Source organism: Orbicella faveolata, unplaced genomic scaffold (genome assembly GCF_042242905.1).
Source record: "Orbicella faveolata isolate gen_17 unplaced genomic scaffold, um_ofav_v1 contig_1, whole genome shotgun sequence".
In the NCBI taxonomy this organism is placed as follows: domain Eukaryota; kingdom Metazoa; phylum Cnidaria; class Anthozoa; order Scleractinia; family Merulinidae; genus Orbicella; species Orbicella faveolata.
Window position 1 is genome coordinate 8136788 of NW_028301536.1, and position 21331 is coordinate 8158118.

General features: G+C 40.0%; 1 protein-coding gene across 4 annotated transcripts; it reads left to right on the forward strand.

Moving 5' to 3' along the window:
* The first annotated feature begins 1476 nt into the window (after positions 1 to 1476).
* Positions 1477 to 18891, forward strand: LOC110045675 (uncharacterized). 4 transcript variants are annotated; one of them, XM_020751284.2, is made up of 12 exons: positions 1477 to 1666; positions 4418 to 4572; positions 5743 to 5842; positions 6175 to 6286; positions 10133 to 10188; positions 10448 to 10848; positions 11302 to 11374; positions 11700 to 11742; positions 17027 to 17082; positions 17320 to 17383; positions 17803 to 17859; positions 18270 to 18891. In XM_020751284.2, the coding sequence occupies exons 2-12, from the start codon at positions 4443 to 4445 to the stop codon at positions 18390 to 18392; spliced, it is 1215 nt and encodes a 404-aa protein (XP_020606943.2). In that variant the 5' UTR covers positions 1477 to 1666; positions 4418 to 4442; the 3' UTR covers positions 18393 to 18891. The 4 variants fall into 4 exon arrangements, with proteins under 4 accessions (XP_020606943.2, XP_089143858.1, XP_020606960.2 ...); XM_089287732.1 differs by having other exon boundaries at positions 10448 to 10836; positions 11299 to 11374; XM_020751301.2 differs by having other exon boundaries at positions 10448 to 10734.
* The last annotated feature ends 2440 nt before the right edge of the window (positions 18892 to 21331 follow it).

A 21331-nucleotide genomic window follows, 5' to 3' on the forward strand; every position in this document is an offset into this window, starting at 1 on the left:
GAGTTTGTTTCAAACCAGTCACGTGGTACATTAAAACCCTGATTGAAATGCGCCACGAGAGGAGATTTTTTTCTGTGTGGTGTCATGACTTTTTCGTATTACGTGATGTTCATTCACAACGTGTTTATCTTCAAGAGGAAAGCTTACCGCGCTTTTTGTCTGCCATAGAATTGTCAGCATGGCCGCTGTTTATCAGCTGAAGATAAAATATGATCAGGACAAATTCGGATCGGTTTTTTAGACGCATTCGACACGAAAAGCTTTCCTCTTGAAAATAACCACGTTGTGAATGAACATCACCTAATTAAAGTCATGTCGCCACACAGGAAAAATGTCATCACGTGGTGCATTTCAATGTACCACGTGATTGGTTTGAAACAAACTCCCGGCATCAAAAACGTTACTCTGAAGGCGGCAAAAAAATTCGTGAGTGTCGCGGTCTACTAGTAAGAGTAGTGTGCATAGCCGACTTTCTAACATCGTCAAATCATAAAAATATAGATGCAAAGTAGGGCTACAATTGCTCAATCGTTTTCCAGGGAACTGATCAGTCTCCGAGAATCTGTTATGCACCCGCTGTTGATTATTGCATAAACATACTTTCCAAAATAAAACCTTTTCCTTGTCAATCTTCTACGTTAATTATCTTAAAGTCATTCCTTGGTGTTGACACCAAACCAATTGGTGGCTAACTCCTTCAGCAATTATTTTGAGTCAACTTAAGTCCAATAATTTTTTCCAGGGATTAGCTAATAATTAGCTGTGGTCACACTACAGACTTTTACCGAGGGAAATATGATTTACCCGGGCAAAATTTATTTGAAATCAACCGAGGTAAAAATTTAAATCAATCTCTGGGGCTTTACCTTTGTATTAAAAAGGTGACACCGACCAAATGGGAGTCTGGGATTTTACGAGGGTGCGAAGAAATAAATTTCATTCCGTTATCATGATTAGCGTGCAAAATGAAAATATTCTCGAGGATTAGAGATCAAGGCATAGTTCTATCCTTTTATCATTATTATTTACAACTTTATTTCAATGAGCAAGATGATCAGCAGTAATCTACCACAGTACTTGTTTTTCCGGACGATTGATAAAAGAACACAACAAGCAGCACTGTGTCACAAAGCTTGGTCTGAATGAATTCACTATAAACAGTAATTTTGTATTCATCTTTAAAATATCTTTAAGATAAACAAACCGTGCTGCGTTACGCCAATGTGTTCACCACAGTAAAATGAACGATGTAGGTGTATGTAATGTCTGGCTTGAACAATCCACGCGGACATGAGACTGAAAGTGAAACAGATCGCGCGTAAGCACGTCACTGATGCCCGTATGCTTATTCTTGTTTCCGTCTGCACTCAACGTTGGGGATCTTTGCTTCCAACGGTTTCAGTTTCGATTCATACATGCGCGTGACATGCCACGCATTATCAACTTATTTATCAATTTTGACCTTCGTTCAGTGACCCTGTAAATTTATGCATCAGCCAAAGCAAACGCAGTCGATTCACACTGCGTAGATCTGTTAGATCGTCTAAAGCGTCTATGTTTTGCTTACAGGTATCTCCGCTCCGTAATGAATGTCACCGAGGCCAATATTGACAAAATTCAAAGGAGGTGACAAGCTATCGCTAACAACACGAAGCGTATAATAACGGTAAGGTGTTAGAGTTTAATGCAGCTACCATATAAACGCTTGTTTACGTAGACAGCATCGATTACCAATAAAAGAACCAGTCCGTTAAGGAAGAGTAAGATAAGTTAAAGAAATATTGCGTGCGTTAGATTCAAATCACTTTTTACAAGAAGAGTGAGTTGCTTAGATCTGGAAGCTTTTTCGCGGAGACACTCATGCTCTTTATAGAGTACTTCTAGGACTGATTCGTTATTACACAGCGCAGACTTCACAATACTCATTTGCAAATCCGAGCATTTGTCTATTCGTAAAACGTCTGGGTACGCTATCAAACAGCAACATTCAGAAGTCGCGAATTGATGACCTCTATGTCGGTAGCAAATGATTTTTATTTCTTATTTTAATCGTGTAAAAAGCTCACTTCAGTCGACCACTTCCTGGTTGGAAGGGCACGGGCGCCATTTTGAATAGACGGATAACCCATGTATTCTCTTTGCCTCAGTGAAACGAAAATCTAACCATACAGCTGAACAGAAAACCCGACATCACTTTTATGCAATTGGCACGTTTTGGATCAACAACTTGTATGGAAGTTAAGAAAGAACGCAGAAAGTGTACAATTCGTAATGCATACGTGCTTCGTTGAGTTATGCATGGCTGCTGAAGGTTCGTAATCCTTTGTCACGTCCCTAGCTAAGCGTAACAGTCAGTGACTAGTAAACGCGCATTTTAATGAGGCATTGCTAAACTTCACTGACTGACTTTACGCATACAATCCATGTTACAACTGTTTAAACCCCTTTATCGTACCCACTTTATTCTTGCTAAAAATTGACTTGAGATCGCAGAAAATGTTTCGATCAGCCCTGTACGAGTTGTGCGGGATGAGGAACTTAGTAGTCAAGAATCACATGTGCCAGTTTACAATTAACACAATTGTAGCTCAGTAGCTGTAATGGGCCAAACGGTAGACAGCGGAGATCGCCAGGTAGCACCATCTCGACAGAACCAAAGCCATCTGTAATTACGCTAGTTCGTAGAAGAAAGTGTAAAAATTCGGGTATGTCACGCTCCACTTTTCCAGACTTTGAAATCAGTCTTCCGGCCAATTTGTAAAACTCCTTGTTAGGAGAACCGTATTGAGTGGTTATCACGTATCACCCAGGATATTATCGAATTCATGCTGTCTTGTCCATAATGGACCAATGATAGAACTATCAAAATACAACGTTATTGCAACGATTTTGAAAAGAACTGCGGACAATTCAAACTGTCGGTTTTGTTTATTTGTCTTTTGTGAGGCGCCGGTAGTTGTTGCCACTTGTTGAGGGGCTTTTGTTCTAAGCTGGCATACCAGCTTAGAACAGAAGTGAGTAAAGACAGTTTGTACTGGTAGAACAAACTGTTACTCGGCTCCTGTTGCACCGACAGCATTTCTCTTCAGAACTTCCCCGGTCACCCCAAAACGCAGACCATGCAGACTGCAGACTGCAGACCGCAGACCGTGCAGACCGTGCAGGTCGTGCAGACCATGCAGACTGTGAAGACCGAGTACTTTTTTTCTGCATATTCTTGTTTTTGCATTTACTTTTGACTCGCATATTTTTTGGTTCTGTTCAATTATATACCGGAGTGTTTGTTATCCACAGGCCGCGCAAACTCGGTGATATGTGACTGTTCATGTGTTACGAATTTTGCGAGGGAAACTCGCTTTAGTTCTAAATATGCTCAAGTAAAGCTAGTTTAAAATGTAGAAATAAACTTTACTTGCATTATAATGTCACACGTAACATGTGCATTTTCTACTCGTGGTGTGCAAAATGTAATTCCAAATGGCTGTTGGAGTGTGACTGCAATCACGCCAAAAAAAGCCTAGCGCATGGAAAGATCACGGAAAACCGAATAGCATTTGAAATTCTTAGCGCAGTATGGTTGCCGTGATGAGTTGATACGATGGTTAATTTATCTGTCCTTATGGCACGTAACGAACAGTTCTACTTTCGTGGCGTGATCCATGAACATGAACACGAACAGCCCGTGGTTTACGAAGAATGCGTGACTTTGAACAATGCGTGATTATTTTTAGCGATTAACTGCGGTTTCCTGTATATGACAGCTCATGAACAGTTCGTTTTCCTTTATTTGACAGCTCATGAATAGTTCGTTTTAGGACTAGAATTTTAGATTTCGATTTCAGTTGCGATCAGCGTCAGTATTGCGAGCATTCAATTGTATTCAAGCTTCATCGTATTAGTTCTTCCAAGGCTCAGAGATCCACTCTTCAGAGTCTACTAATCAACTAAAATAAAGATTAAAGAAATCTCTGGTGGTTTGACACGTTTGTTGCCTTCTGCACCACGGCAGCTGTGTTTTTATGGCGATTTAGACTACGAGTGGCCCCTCTTTCGCTTGGTCCATCGTGCGTGATGCATAAGAAAACCTCGAGGAAAAAATTTCATGCGAGCATTTTTTTTCCTCGAGGTTTACTTACGGTCAACTGAGCGAAAGAGGGAATACTTTTAGTCTAATAGCGATTCTGTACTTTGTGAAGCAAAAGCGATTTGTGGGGAAAAAATGAGTCAAGTGTTAGAAAAAAAGTACTCTGGCAGTCTGCACGGTCTGCAGTCTGCATGGTCTGCGTTTTGGGGTACGGTGACCGAAATAAAAGCGAAGTTTAGCCTGAGTGTAGACCTCTGAAAGGCAATTGACTGAGGGCGTCTGCACCCAGCCTAAGCGAAGTTATTCATGAAACAAATTTTCTTATATTCATAGGCAGTCGACCCAATCAAGTTGTCAAATGGCTAAAGCTGTTGAACCATTTGCCAACCTCTCCGCTCAGGAGCTGCTTAAAAATAGTCCAAGACTTTTTGGTTGGGTGAGGAAAGAAGACATTGCAGGATTGCGCTCGGTCGTAAAAGTACTCGATTGTAAGTATTGATAGACACTTATAAAGAGGCTCGGGGAATACGTACTCTAAAAGTTCAAAACCCCAATAGCTTCGACTACAAAGTAACGATATAGATGCTTGCAAGGTTATTTTAGACAGTGAAAATAATAGAAAAGACCTTCTTGGCAAAAGTATTTGACAACGTATTTAATTAAACTTACACTAAAGCGCCTTAGAGTTTGGTTCCTATGAATAGATATATCTGTTGACTTTGGCCGGTTTATTTAACGAAGCATTTTCCGGTTTTAGGATCTTTTTATAATCAACCATAAGATGAAATGAGTTGATTGATTTAAATCTAAATGAACGCTCAGGTTTTGACTCGATTACTCACCGTGCATAAAATCCATGCGGTGACTTTAGACTTCTTAGAGCCGGTGACTCGTAATTACACGAACTTGGTCCACTGTTATAATAGAACTGGGCTGTTGTGTACGCTGAACATCTAAAAACTGAGCTAAATTTACACCCGAAAAGGAATAACAACGTCATGTACGAAATAAAAATTGACACCGAACGTGAAATGATTTTTATAAGAACAATAGACGTGATTACACGGAAATTCAATGTTCCCCTGGGGAAATTGGATTTTTCACGTGTTCATGCATTTACCCAAGTAAAGTTTTAAAGGTAACAGATGTCCTATAGTTTGTAGAAGTATTTCCCTGAATGGGATATCTTGTACTGCGTTCCACGCTAAGGCGAACCATGTTTCAATGGGGTTCAAAAGGCGAACTACAGAATAAACGTCATCGCAGCTATAGAATAGACCAGAATAAGATGAGATAAATCAAAGCCCTGGCTATTTTAGGATATTGTAACGTATTCGCTGAGACAGACAACGAAGCACCAGAGCCTCCAAACACAACCTTTAATCTTGTAAGCAGAGCTAAACCGAGTGTACATCAAGTGAAGCGAGCGAGCACATCCGGGATCCCAGATGTAAACTAAACTGTAGAAATTAACTTAACATGCATAAATTAACATCGTCACAGACATGACGTTTATCTAGGTGTGGTAACCATAGTTACGTGAGTGGATTATCTTTTGGACTCTTTCTTCAAGTGAGGAGAGCTACAACTCTTCGAAAATCTAATTCATAAGGAAGACTAGAATCATCTAATAACACTCACTTTGCTTTTCCTTGTAGGGCCCTGGCGTTATATGATTCTAAGTGCTGGGTGTCTTTACTTGTACAAAACAGCTGATGATCAAAACTTTATGGAGGCAATTCCTCTCACAAAATTCAGGTATCTTAAAAACACTGTGATTGCACTATTCATAGTTTATGGTCCATATATGGCTTTGTCAGTTATTTTCCATGGTAAGGCAAGACGGTGTGTAATAAGGAATTGCCGTTATCTGAAGGTTCGCTTATGACTTGGTACTTGATTTCCTTCAGTTACTTGCCGTTGACGCTCAAGATCATTTTGGATCCAGTAAAAAAAGCCTAAGCATGGCAGTATCGTGACCTTTTAAGGCTAACTCTTGTATATCTGTTATGTCAATGTTTCCGGTCCTGTTTAGATTTCTGTTATAGTTGGCTGTGCTTGGTCACCGTACATGTCTGTCTTGCTTGCAGGGTGTGCGATGCCCCGGAGAAAAGCAAATATACCTGGATGTTTAAATTGATACATGAGTCACTTGGGGGAAAAACGTTGTTCTTTGCTGTGGACTCAGATTTTGATTTGAAGGCAAGTATTCATGATAAGCTGACTGAGCTGCTATGTAGTTGTACTACCCCTATTTTTTACCTTTTGGGCTGAACCTAGAGTAGTTCATCAGCGGGTCAATCAGCAAGGAGTGGACCTTTTATTTAATTCTGGAAAATCGCAACATCACTGTCACCGTGACGTGCCGCTCACCAATTACAAACAATAGGCCCTTTGCAGCTAAGCCATCAAGTGACCTATTTTTCATACAATTATATGGGCTATAACTTAGCGAATGCCAGAAATGGAAAAAGCATGTCGAATGTATCAAAATGGCCAAGTTTGAGGCCCCAATCACTAAAGAAGGAGATTTTATCAGGAGCCATAATCGGGGACGGAGACCGTAAGTCTCGGGATTCGCGCGCACCTATGATATGGGACAATTTTTCTATTTTTAGAACAAATTGCGCCATCCTGACGTCATATATCGGCGCGGATTCACGCACATGTCGGGGGCTCTCGCGTGGATGTTGTCACGTTGCGTGATCAAATGGTGAGAGTTGAGAGATTCTCTTGCGTATTTTTCACAGCGATGACAGGGAATAAGGCAGGGAATTCGAACCAGGGCGCTTATATGTAGTTTTATGCTCTGAGCTAACGGAAAAGGTGGGTTTTTCAGGGTCGAAAACAGGACTTCAATCTCGCGCTGGGAATGAATAATAAGATCTGCTCACGTTAGTTGTAAGCTTACGCGTACGATTTTGCGTTTGTTCTGACTTAAGAATATAGCAAGAAAACTCTCTACTCTGGTATCGAGTTAATTTGTGAGTTTCTCAGACAATGTGTTTTGATGGTTTCCTATTGTTTCTGCTTGTTTGGTGAGTTTGCAAAAGTTTTTGAAAGGAAAGTCTGACGCGTACAATTAGCTCATTTGTATAGTGCAGCTCGTGCACCGTCAAGTCCGAGTCGGTGTTTTCAATTGTCAACAAATCTTGACAAAGATTTCTTTCGTTATCTTTTGTGCTGAGAAGTTGTAACAAATTTCACGAACGCAAAAAAGGCTACGAACATCATGTAAGTTCCTTCAACATAAGCATAGTGAAGTTTTACACTGCGAAAATGAAAATAGACAAGGGGTTTTGATAACTCGATCAACAAAATCGAAATCGTTATTTCAAGTTGATTAAAGAAAGCGTCATCGTAACTTTGCTGATTATTTCTGCTTTATTCCCATATTTTCAGCTTAGCTTTTAATATGTTATCAAACATTTATCAATCTAAAACATATTTAAAAACTATAGAGTTATTGTTTGAGTTCGATGTACGCTTTCACACGAAAGTGCGGCGGAAGTACAATTTGTCATGTTTACTGACTGTACAAAACACGCATCGGCGGGCGCTCTCATTTATCGACAACAGAGAATTTACTGGATTTTTACACGAATAAAAGTGAGCAGTATCTACGGACGTAAAGTTATTGGGCCTTGATGAAACATCAAGCGTTGCTTACAATTCAAGCGAAACTCAAACTAGCAATTATGTTGTTTTACTCTTCGGTCGCTATAGACTGACAAATTCCTTGCAAGCGTGTGGCAAAAGGAGCTAGGAAACTATGAAGTCTTGAAGCTCTGCTATATCTGAATATATCCAGCTAGTTTTTTGCTGTGTAATGGAAAAGCTGTTAATCTTCAACATATGTGAAATTTAAAGTGGGGTAATGTACAGCTCATGTAAAAGAAGCTCCGTCGGAACACAACTTGGTCAGCGATATATATAAGCTTAAAGCGGAACATACCTAAATTCGACACTGTCTTACAACACTCAAACTAGAGCAGCTTACGACGAACATACTTAAGCAAAATTCCAACAGACCTAAACGCGTTGAGTTTTGGGCCAAAAACATGAAAAATTTTGGGAATTTCGGACGCCATTTCCACCGCGCGACATCCGCAAAAATCCTCGCAGCATGTACGCGCGTGTGCCGCAGGCGATGGCGCAATTTGTTCTAAAAATAGAATTATTGTCCCATATCATAGGGACAGCCCCAATACTAGAAATGGCGTGCGCTTACGGTCTCCGTCCCCGATTATGGCTCCTGATCTCATGCATGACGGTCCGAATTTTTAAAAGAATAAGAAGATCTGTATGGAAAACGTTGCTGGAGAGCAAGACCTTGTTCTCCAGCAACATTTTACAAAGAAATCCTCTAAATTTTCCGAAAATGCAAACCGTCGTATAAACTTACTCTTTAATTCCAAGGGCCTCAAACTTGGCCATTTAGGTATTTTCGATGCGCTCCTTCCATTTCTGGCATTCTTTAAGTTATAGCCCATAATACAAAAAGTTTCTAAGAAAAATTTGGCCACGTGACCCCAGCTGCAAAGGGCCTATTTTTGCATCCGGTTTACACCCTCACAGAGAAGTAAACGTACGAACCTATGCCATATTCAGCTGTGACTGAAATGATGTAGTTCCCACACATTCATTCGTTGCTGCGACTCTCTCCTTTCTCGATCCACTAATTATAAGTGGACTGTTTCGCATTTTTCGTATCGAGGTCTTGCCGGTTTTACAGCAGGCAATTGCAATGTGATAAACGAGAAAAAAAATGTACGTCCGTAACGGCGGATAGCAGGTGAAAAATATCGTGAACAAGGTGCATCGCTCGGAATAGAGATTCTGACTGCAATCTGTAAAGTAACAGAACTTGGTAAATAATTAACTGATACTTAAAGCCACGGCTCGTTGCTTCTTGTGTCATAGGTGAGAGCCTGGAAACCGTTCTGTTTACTCCAGATATCACCTGCTAGAAATTTCTTCTTCAAACTCTCTTTTGTGCTACGTGTGAATATCGAATGCGACTCAGAACACAACCTACTAGATCTTTCTGCATTTCCGATTTTCAAAATGTTTGTCTTTATATAGATAGTATGTTGAGGCTTAATTATTTTACCTTGGAATTCTTTGAGCAAATTTATATATTCCCTTGTTTATTCCCTTGTTTGATGCGCTTTTGAATATTTTATAGAAAAGGCGCAATACAAATAATAAATAGTATTGTTATTGCTATTGTTTAAAAATTATGGTAATACGGAGCTCCGGCGACCCGAATGGCCGCCAAGCGGAGCCCCATACCCATATGGAGAGAAAAGGAAACCCATGAATTGATTTTCTCATGGCTAGTGGTATTGCTCGTGGGCGCGTACGCACGACGACGACGACGATTACGGATTCACGCAAGATGGCGGCCATACTCCAGCTAATAGGTTGACAGAGACATGCACCCTCCGTTTGTAGCGTCCATCTTTGGTATTGGACATCCATGTTATGGTCAATTGACACCTATCGGAACAAGGTATTCGCTGACCAGTATCACGAGACCATATCGCGGGTCCAATTTTACAACTTATCGAGGTCACGTGTTTTGTTTTTGAAGTAGACCAAGCTGACCAAGTGCTGGTTTTCGTTTGGATCGCGGGCTCATGTCAGGTTAACTTGTTGGCCGGGGTGTTCCAGGATTATAAAAGTTAACCGAAGTATAATTTTTCTCGTGTACAAATGTTTTTCACTGCTTTCGTTTTGTGTATTTTGAGGACCTTCAGATTATTCAAACTCAAAACAAACGGAAAGCAACGGAAATGGAAAACCTCACCGTAAAGTTAAAAAAACCAAATCAAAATTCTCGCTTATCCTGGGTTAGCTTAATCGGGCTTTGAATATTTGAACATGTCGGTCCAGGAGCTCCGCTTTTAGGCTTGGCTAAATCTATATATTATAATATTTACGAGACAAAAATTTATTTTGTCATGCTCTTGGAGGTCGGGAGAATAGCTCATTTACAGGCAGACAACCGATGACAGTTTTGCTGCGGCGTGCTTTTTTTTGCAGAAATGGAAAGACGCCATCACTGAATCAAAGATTAAGTATTGCTCTAACACATCACAGTAAGTTTACTATGCTGATGGTGAATAGTTAAATATATCACTTCTTCGCAGATAAAAACTAAAAGAACTAAAAGCGAAACAAAAATCCTTTAGAATATTGGAAGTTAGTTATAAAAAATTGTTTTAACCAACAGAACATACTGTGTTGAATATGTTTCAGTTAGCATTCGAAAATAGCATACAACCTGTATGTCGATGTGTTTATTAAAATTAAATTATGCATTTGCATTATTTAGTGTAATGTATCTCATGTTAACAGGGAAGATGAAGAGGAGGGTTACTCAGTTATTGGCGATAAGGTCTCTCAAACGCCTGCACCTTCACTTCATACCCAGTCAAACAGACCTCGACCCCCAGCACCTCTGCCGTCGTCGAAGCGACCGCATTTCCACTCTTCTCCCCCTGATCCTGGGACTGGGAGTAATCTGTCCCGCAACACCTTGCCACTCCCTTCGAGAAACCAGCCATCAGCCAGTGCAGACTATTCAAAGTCTAAGCCACTGCCTCGACCACCGTGTGACCCGAAACCGAGACCATCAACGATGGGTACGTTTCCAAGAAACAGGTCAGAATCATCTTCTCAGGCGACGCCAGCGCAGGGATTGGGTGATGTACTGAGTCAACTTGGAAATGTAAAACTTCGTTCGCCAGATATAAAGGGTAATACATTTCTTGATCAATGTTTAACATAACAGGCTCGGAAGAATAAACCTCTGCCCTCAAATATCAGCCCAGTTAAACTCTTACCCCTTAGAATTCCAGCGAGTCACCAATAACGCATCTTGAGAAACTTAGCCTAAAGTTTTCAAGTCTTTCATTAGTAACCCACTGAAGTAAATATCGAAAGAGTCATTAATTTTACCACGGTAAAAGTGCCCCGCGTAAGCACACCTGTTCCTCCAGAGAAACCTATTGCGGATGCCAATGTATTGCATTTTAAGACAAATCAGTGGTACAGTGGTACTTAGCCTGTTAAATTTCCAGGTAAAGGAATTCTGCTGACACTGAGTTAAACCAATCCCAAGTCTCACGTCTGTAATGATGCCCGTAAGCTGCCATTTATTTCAATTTGATCCTGTTGAGATGCAAATTACACCATTGAATTTTTTTCAGGCTCTGCGTCTTCTTTGACGCTTTCCTCAAGAGATTGTCCTGCAGCACCTGGTAAACTTAAAAACGTGAACAGGTAAAGAGATTTACAAAAATTAGGCTGGAAATAATAACTACAGGTTTCCAAAGTAGAAATGTGGTGGTATCGGTATCCCAATTTGGTAGTATTTTTGCACCAGTACAATGGTGCTTTTCACCAATTCAATACAATGATGAATGAAATTACAAATGACAAATCCCCCTAGCCTCATACTAATTCATTGGGTTCGTTTAAATAAAATACGCAAAACAACTGGATAAAAATCAGTTAAATATATTTAATTGTGTGGCACTTAAAATGCGAGTCGTTTTTCAGGCGTTAGGACAAAGTTCTTACAGACAAGTTTCTCTGTTTCTGATAGGGGTAACCCAGATGGACAAAGTTTCAAAAGAAAAGACAGAGAAGTGAGTTATTGAGATCTGGTACCTTAAGTAAAGTTATATACATTAAGTTTTAACCTGTCCCACGGACTAAATTCAAAAACTCTCTCGATTCAAGCTTTTTCTCTGTTGTTTCCATTTTTTTATTTATCTACTTCAACCCTTACCAAGTATTTGTCTTTTTGCAAAGAGCAGGGGACCCGTTTGAAAACACTCCATTTGGTAGTATTAGGAGACTGACCTCTCTTGGTAATCTTACCTCAAACAACAGAGTCACTTACAGTGGTAAAGTGCTATCTTTCGTGTGTTAAGACCAAGATCACCCCTCACTCAGGGAGAGAAACGTCTGCTATTGTTGACATTGATCACGGGTTGTGCTCGCGAAATAAAAGTCGTTTCGTTTAATTTGTTTCATTATTTTTAAAAGGCTGACTAGCTCGGTCATCAACACTTCCCCAACGTTTCGCAATAATGATACTATTTATTTGTCCAAAGTATAGTGATAATGGCCAATTCCCTCTACGAGACGTGCTCGCAAGGAATCATGTTAGTTGTATTCGTCATCTTGGACTAGATATTTGTTTTGATGAATACATGTACAACTACCATGATTCCCAGCATGGGCGTCTGGGTCATTAATATAGCAATAAAATATTTAAGGTTAGAATACCGTTAACTTTTCAGGTTCTTGTAGACCTTCCTCCATCTAGCCCTCACAACAATTCTCGATAAAGGGAAGATTTAAATTCCTGTGTTAAGTTAGGTGCCTGGAAAGTTTTATATTGAACCAGGAGCCATAATCGGGAACGGAGACCGTAAGCGAGCGCCATTTCTAGTATTGAGGCTGTCCCTATGATATGGGACAATTTTTCTATTTTTAGAACAAATTGCGTCATCTTGTGCGGCGCACGCGCGTACATGCTGCGAGGATTTTTGCGGATGTAGCGCGGGGAAATGGCGTCCGAAATTGCCGAAACGTTTGATACTTTAGGCCCACAACTCAATACGGTCATGTCTGTTGGAATTTTATTTCAGTATTTTCGTCGCAAGCTGCTCCAGTTTGAGTGAAGTAAGACAGTGTTGAATTAAGTTATGTGCCGCTTTATATCACTGACCAAGTTGTGTTCCGCTGCTTCTTTTACAAGAGCTCCACATTACTCCACTTTAAGTTTCACATATGTTGAAGATCAACAGCTTTGCCAAAACACAGCAAAAAACTAGTTGGATATATTTGAATATAGCAGCGTTTCAGGACTTCAAAGTTTCCCTCCTCTTGCCACACGCTTGCGAGGATTTCGCCAGAGTCTCGAAAAGTTAAAAAAAAAATAATTGCAAGTTTGAGTTTCGCCTGAATTGTAAGCAACGCTTGATGTTTTATCAAAGCCCAATAAATGACAATTAAGTTTATGTCTGTAGATGCTGCTCAGTTTTGTTTGTGTAAAAATCCAATAAATTGTCTGTTGTCGATGAATAAAAGCGTCCGATGCGTGTTTTGTACAGTCAGCAAAACATGAGAAATTGGACTTCCCCACTTTCGTTTGAAAACGTACATCGAACTCATATAATATCTCTAGTTTTTAAATATGTTTAAGGTTGATAAATGTTTGAGAGCATTAGCTGAAAATGTGTGAATACAGCAGAAATAATCGGCAAAATTACGATGACGCTCGGCTTTCTTTAATCAACTCCAAAAACGATTTCGATTTTGTTGGTTGACTGTTATCAAAACTCCTTGTCTATTTTATTTTCGCAGTGTAAAATTTCACTATGTTAAAGAAACACACATGATGTTAGTAGCCTTTTGGTGTTGGTGAAAATAGGCCCTTTGCAGCTGGGGTCACGTGACCAAATTTTTCCTATAAAATTTTTATATTATGAGCTTTAACTTAAAGAATGCCAGAAATGGAAAGAGCGCATCGAAAATACCAAAATGGCCAAGTTTGAGGCCCGTGGAATTAAAGAGTAAGTTTATACGACAGTTTGAATTTTCGGAAAATTTAGAGGATTTGTATGGAAAATGTTGCTGGAGAACAAGGCCTTGCTCTCCAGCAACTTTTTCCATACAAATCTTCTCATTCTTTTAAAAATTTGGAGCTTCATAAAATCTCCTTCTTTAATGATGGGGGCCTCAAACTTGGCCATTTTGATATTTTCGATGCGCTCTTTCCATTTCTGGCATTCTTTAAGTTGTAGCCCATAATTTTATGAAAAATAGGTCACGTGATGGCTTAGCTGCAAAGGGCCTATTGTTGCAGCATCTCGGCACAAAAGACAACGAAAGAAATCTTTATCAAGATTTGTTGACAATTGAAAACATCGACTCGGACACGCGCTTAACTATGCAAATGAGCTACTTAATGTACGCGTCAGACTTTCCTTTCAAAAACTTTTGCAAACTCGCCAAACAAACAGAAACAATAAGAAACTATCAAAAACAGGGCTTGGTTATGATTAAGCATTGTCTGGGAAACTCACAAATTAACTCGATACCAGCGTAAAGAGTTTTATTACATCACTTTTCTTTACAGAACAAACGCAAAAGCCTACGCGTTCAACTAGCGCGAGCAGATATTATTCATTCACAGCGCGAAATTGAAGTCTTGTTTACGACCCTGAAAAACTCACCTTTTCCATTAGCTCAGAGCATAAAACTACGTATAATAGCCCTGGTGCTTATTCCCTGCCATCGCTGTGAAAAATCTGCAAGTTAAGAGAATCTCGCAACTCTACATCAACGCGAGAGCCCCAGACATGTGCGTGGATCCGCGCGGATATATGACGTCAGGATGGCGCAATTTGTTCTAAAAATAGAGAAAACTGTCCCATAGGACATAGCTGCGTGCGCGGATTCCAAGACTTACGGCAGCGCGCTATGTAGGGCGGTGAAACGAGCGGGTCCGAACAAAAAGGTGTGATGCAGTAGACTGGGGTCTACTAAAACGAGCAGATTCCGCTTACTTACGGTGGAACTTAGATTTCTAAAGAAATTCCACGAAACTCCCTTCTGTATGAAGAAGGAAGGTTTTTGGTGCATTTTATGCTCTGAGGCAATGGGAAAAAGTGAGTTTTTAGGTTGAAAACGGGACTTCATATTTCGCGCTGTAAGTCTGCTCGCGCTAGTTGAACGCGTAATCTTTTGCATTTCTTCTGACTTACGAATAAACTTTATGCGACTCTACTCTGGTATCGCCGGTTAATTTGTGCGTTCCTCAGAAAAATGAGAACAATGCTTATAATCATAACCAAAATCTGTTTTCGATCAGTTTCTTATTGTTTCTGCTTGTTTGGCGAGCAGGAAAGTTTGACGCGAACAAGTAGCCAATTTGCATAATGTAGCGCGTGCACTTTCCAAGTCCGAGTCGGTGTTTTTAATTTGTCAATATAAAATCTTGTAAAAGTATTTTTTTTTTGTCATCTTTTGTACTGAGACGATGCGATAATTTTTGCCAACGCTAAAAGGCTACTAAGATCACGGTTTCATAGTGAAATTTTATACTGCGAAAATGAAAAAGACAAGGAGTTTTGAGAACTCAAACAACAAAATGAAATCGTCATTCGGGTCGATTGATAAGTGCTACCGTAATTTTGCTGATTTAATATCTCTGCTGTCTTCCCACATTCACCTGTACATTTCCAGCTAAACATCTAATATGTTCTCAAATATTTATCAAATCAGTCCTAAACATATTTAAAGCTAAAGATATTGTCTGAGTTCGATGTAAGTTTTCACACGAAAGAGCGTAATCCACGGTAGGAAAAAAGATGGCGGCTGTACATTTTACCACAATACCTTGCAAACCTAACAGAGCCTATAAGGCACAAAGAAAGCTAAATTTTTACAAAATTTGTCCCTGCACTAAGGACATTGTGCAGCCTGGGTTTGAAGATTTTATGACTTTTCTGTACCCTTTTATGAACGTTGCTAAGGTTTTCGTACAGCTAAGAACTATGGGTAAATGTACCAGTCGCCATCTTTCTACACTCGTCTTACTACACTCATATTTGAGCGGCTTACGACGAAAATACTTCAGGGATATTCCAACAGACAAAATAGTATTGAGTTGGGGACCAAAACCACAAAAAAGCGTTTAAAAATAAGCCACTGGTGGCTCAAAAATAAAGAACTTATGAACTGATTTCCGGTTCGTTGAGAGGAAATTTTTGGCAGCCATTAATCTCACCGGAAGCGCGGAAGGAGCGCTCGTGCCAGTCCTTCTCCGCATCACACATTGGACCAAGAGCGGACTGCCCGTTTCATCGCCCGGCCTTTTTCCGCCCTACTTACGGTCTCCGTCCCCGATTATGGCTCCTGATTGAACGGAAAATTTATTGTGATCACCAAGAGCGCTCAGATCCTTCTGATCTTTGTTTCTTCTTGTCGAAAAATTAGCAGATTTCTCGTAAACCTCGAGGAGGTTCTTAAATAAAACTGTTATTTTGTAGTAAAATATCAAGAGCATAACGAAATTAAAGATATACATTCAAAAATTTCACCATGCTGATTGGCTGAGAGCACGTCAATTAATCCCAAACAGTAGCGTCAGTCTTTTATGAATATGAACCATTTCCACCAGTGTCAAGTCACTCTCAACATCGGAAGCACAGCAGCTCCTGAAAAGCCAAAGTCAGCTGCGCCGCATGGCGAGGAAAATATTCTAACTGATCAGTTCAGTTTTCGAAATACTTCAATTGTTGAACATGTACATGTTGATCTCAATTAGAATCGACTGCAAACATTATTAGGTGAACCAGTGTTGACGTCTTTTCAGTCCTACTTTTTCTTCGAGGTTCTTAAATTGAAAACGCTTTGAATGATAGATGCTTCCAGAATTTGATCTTTGTCGATTGAACGATATTTTGTCTGTACTTTTTTTTCACAAGTTTTGGCATGTCAATCAAGGCTGTCATTTTTCGACCAATAATGTTAATGTAGGTGGGACCAGTGAGCCGCGACACGAAATAAACACTGTCAAAAAGGAATAAGACCAGGAGCCATAGTCGGGGACGGAGACGTCCCCGATTATGGCTCCTGATAAGATTCAAATTTTTGCATGTATATTATTAACAAGTAATCAAATGATTTTTCTCGTGCAATTTGGAATAAATAAGCACTCGTAAATTTTTTGTAGTCTTTGAAAAATTTACTTGTGTTTCTTTATTCCAAATTGCACTCTAAATCATTTGATTACCTATACATAAGACAGAAAATTACTTGTCTCCCTCGAGGAAGTTAAGTTTGTTTGGTGATTTTTTTTAATTGTAAGAAAGGCAGCAATGGAAACTTACATCAATTACCCGGCTCTTGCAGGGAGTTCTTCCTAACTCAGCTTTGAGACTTGACCTAGACAAGCTGAAAGTCAATTCGTAAGTAGAATTCACTACCTCTGCTCTAAACTTAGGAAGTGCGGGCGATACGGTATCCTTGTTTGTACAGTCTGGTTCAGTAATAACAAGATGTTTGCGCAAGATAGCATTAAAATAAATTTAACTGTTTCGTACAAGGTTTATTTTGCTCTGTTACATTTTATTAGTCATGTATTTACTGCTCTGACTGTGTCACTGATGACCACTGATATATAGCTGTTTTTTTGTTTATTGTAGCCTCCTGCAAAACAAACAAGGAGTTTACATTGTACGGAGCAGTCAGTCTGCACAGTCAAGAAGGGTAGGTATATTTTTATTATGGTTTTCTTACGGCATCAGATTTCTTTGTGGGGAACCGTCTCCCACAAATTACGGAGCCTTCTATATTCTTTAGAATACATGTTAAAATGTTAAGCAATGTGAGTAGTACAGGGGGGAACGCAGGACCCACAGAAAGATTGAGTTAATGCCGAGGAAATGGTGAGGTCCGTGCTCAGGTATATCATTACCATGCTGAGATATCTCATTACCGTGCTCAGGTTTCTCGTTACTGTCCGTTGGATGACATCATAATTTATTCTTTCTCTCTTGATTAGCTGTCTCTAAATAACAGAGACGTTCATTGGTCGCCTCGTTTTAAAGCGGCAGTCCGATTTAGGGTATTAGTGTTTCAGTGTTGCTCCGTAGTACATCTTACATTCCTTTGTTTCCGTCATACAGGCTTTGTCAGTATGGACTGGAGATCGAATTCGACATTACGTGATATTCCATAAGGAGGTAAAGCACTGTTATTATTGTTCGTTGGCTGACTTCGTTGGCTGGTTGTTTGATCAGTCGGTCGGTCGGTCGGTCGGTCGGTCGGTTTGTGGTTTGTTTTTGAGGTGGTTGGTTGCTTGGTTGCTGGACTGCTCGGTTGGTTAGTTTATTGATTGGCTGGTGGGTTGGTTCGGTTGGTAGCTCGGTTGGTTGTTTGGTCGACTGGAATATTGGTTTGTTGTTTAGTTGCTTTGTTGTGGTTGGTTACTAGTTGGTCACTCGGTTGGTTGATTGTTTAGTTTGTTGGTTTTCTTAGCTGGTTTAAACGGCGTCGGCGCTGTGATTATGTTGTGTTAACTTAATTGTCCCGTTTCCCAGGCCACGGTATATAAGCCTTTGATCTGTTTCTATGTTCTTTAATTTGCTTACAGGACGAAGGTTACGCTCTTGACCCTGCCGGACCAAGATATCATGAAATGGAGGACCTGTTAAGGCATTACTACGACTTTAATCTGCCCAACTGTGACGCAAAATTCACGAGGCCTTATAAATAATAATGGTACTGAAGTCACAGTGGACAACGTATCAAATGTAATCGAAGGCAGAATAAAGCGCAAATTCATTATCAAATTGATTTTATAATTTCTAAAGCCGTTTTTTTTTTTCGCTGATGAAGTAAGCTGAACATAATAGTTATAATCAACAGTCTGAGCTTAACGTCACGGTTCTTGGTCAAGTCTCGCTGCGTTTGCGTAGCAAACCTTGTTATCCCCTGAACTCAAGGTTAACCGGAAAATCTGAGTTGTAACGAACAAACCTTGTTGACCCAGTAGCTGCCAAATCCCGCTAACAGTTGCTGAGACTAGTCAAGTTATGTGAATAACGAATAAAACCGCATTCAACAAAGTATCAGAATCGATCTTGTTCGCAAAACTAACCTACGCACTTCATTGATCAAGTACTTTGGAAAAATCAAACAATTTTTTTTTACCCTTTACAAAGACCAGGAAATTAATTGCGATTAGAAGTTCATCAAATAAATATTTCATTTCATGTTGTGTTGGTTATTTTTATTTCTTTTTTTTTTATTTTATTATTTTTTTTTTTTTGCGGCAGTGATCATGATTAGTTAAACGTTTACTTGGAACCTAGATATCACGAGGCAGCAATTACCTGTGAAAACAGTCCTTTAAAATAGTCTGCCTTTAAATCCTTTAAAAGAGTCGCCATTAAAATCGTCGTAAGCTGGCATACTGATCGTCTGGCATCAAACAACTTGTAAACTACCTCGTATCGGTCTTTAACATCGTTTTCTTCTTGTGGTGCAGTGTAGCCGTTTGATGTTTTCTCCCTCTGCATTCTTCATTACTGTTTACATAGTTCTATATTAAAGTGCCACCAATCCCCCAAATTTTTTCGTTAATATAAATTTCCTTTTTCTCCTGATCACCGCAGCGAATCGTTGTAGCGATTTTCCTTAATTTTGTATGAATCTAAAATTGCCCTTTTCCATGTTCACAACCGAGGAATAGCGGAGAATGGGACGAGTTGGCTTCTGACGTCATTTCGGGAATAACAATATTTTGTTTCTGAGAAGAATATATGCGAACATGCGATAGTGTGTCAAAATCGTTGCAAAATGCAAGGAAGATGTGTTGTTGGAGGCTGTAAGAATACAGGATGCGTAGGATAGACTATTCCTCTTTATTCAATACCTCTATCGCGATGAAACTCGACCAGAAACGAGAAAAAAACCAGAGAAGTGGGCTGATCTGTGCGCAGCTAAAGCCGGGAGCCATCGAGGATTTCTGCGATCTCGGGTTCGCCGCTACTGTAAAAGCCTAGAGATTTTCATGGCCTGTACATTCCTCTCAATCTCTAGTGGAAAGCTTGAAATTGTCAAGGTACTCCATAAGACACGAATTTGGGATAAGCTGGAGGCCATCTGACTATTTCGAGCTCAAATGATCCTCGGAGTCCCAGACGAAACTGTAGGCGAGGAAAGTGCACGGTAAAATGAGATTTTACTGTCACGCCAATAAAATATAATTAATGGAGCGTGACGTACGCTCTCAATGAGCCGTTCACTCGCATGGCGGCATCACTTTCCATAGAGCTATTGAGAAGCTGTATTCCAAAGGTCAGCAAACTGTAAACTTTATCGTAGCTAAACCTAAAACATTGTAGCTTTGTTACCTTCAGAACGTTATAACGAACCATAGCATTGGTGCAAAGCATTAAAGCACTATTCATGATTTAAAAGATGTTACACGTGCTAGGGTAAGCTGTTCGGTAGTACAGCCTTTTCTACTGGCTCACCAGCAGACGAACGTCTCCATATAAAAGCTCGGACAACTGTTCAGAGTCCATTTTGAGTTCGTCTGAGCAACGTAGCTATTACTTATTGTAAATCTATCGTTTAATTTTCCCTCCCTCCCTCCCATTGGAGGCGAAGTTGGTCATTTATTCCTGCATAATAAACAAAAGGGCACTCCTGTGCGGTGCGGTTAAGCCTGCGCAGCGACTTCCCCCAAGCTTATTGTTTTTTCATCGCCTTTGCTAACCGATACTGTTGGCCGATCCAGCACGTGCTGTCTGTCATTCAGCTCGTAGTGCTGAGGAGATAAGTGAGGTTGTTTTGTCACGCTATGGTCGGAAGTCGCATGGGCTAACCAAACGCGAGGCAGTGTTCCCCCCCATTAATGCCATCACGAGCTGTTTGTATTTGATTAATAGCTCTGATTCAATTGCAAGTCGCCACGGTTAACTTATTTTCGCTAGGAACAACGACATTAATTAAACGCACCGCGTTTTTTGTACTCGAAATTGAGACTTTTCTGAACGAATAGTAAACGAAACCTGCGTCCTACAACGAGACGATTGAGATTGTTGAGGCTACGAACTGGTGAACTAGCTATCTATTTGTGGATTTTAATAAAAACACACGCACGACGGAGGTCGTAATCCGGCCGTGTTTCTCAACGGCCATTCCGAATAGAGAATTGTTCTATTCTTTGAGCTTCGTTTTTGAAGAACTACCGACGGAGATTGTGGTGAAAGAAAAAAGAATGCGCTTGTCAGTCAACCGAAACGCAAACTACAAAAAACTCGAGAACTTCCAGGTTATTAGCGTACGTAAAATGGACATTTCATTCAAAATAACAGTGAAGTAGAAATGTATTTATTTTAGTGATACTATACTGAACCTCTTTTCAAGATCCTGGCCTAGATTACAACGTAGCGAGCTCGACTGGCGACTCACACTTCGAAATGGAAAAAAAATATATATCTACAACGTTGCCGTCCAAATCGTAGCTAGGCTCCGAATTGTAATGCTAGATGATACAGTTCTTTCGCTTAAAAATCTTGTCCAGTTTTGATGAATTATGAATCACAAATAACCCAAAAATGTTTTAACAGCCCTCGAATCTCAGTCAAAAGTCTCTTGATTGTTTTAGCCCGATTTGCGCGGTCGTGAACATAGTAATCACAT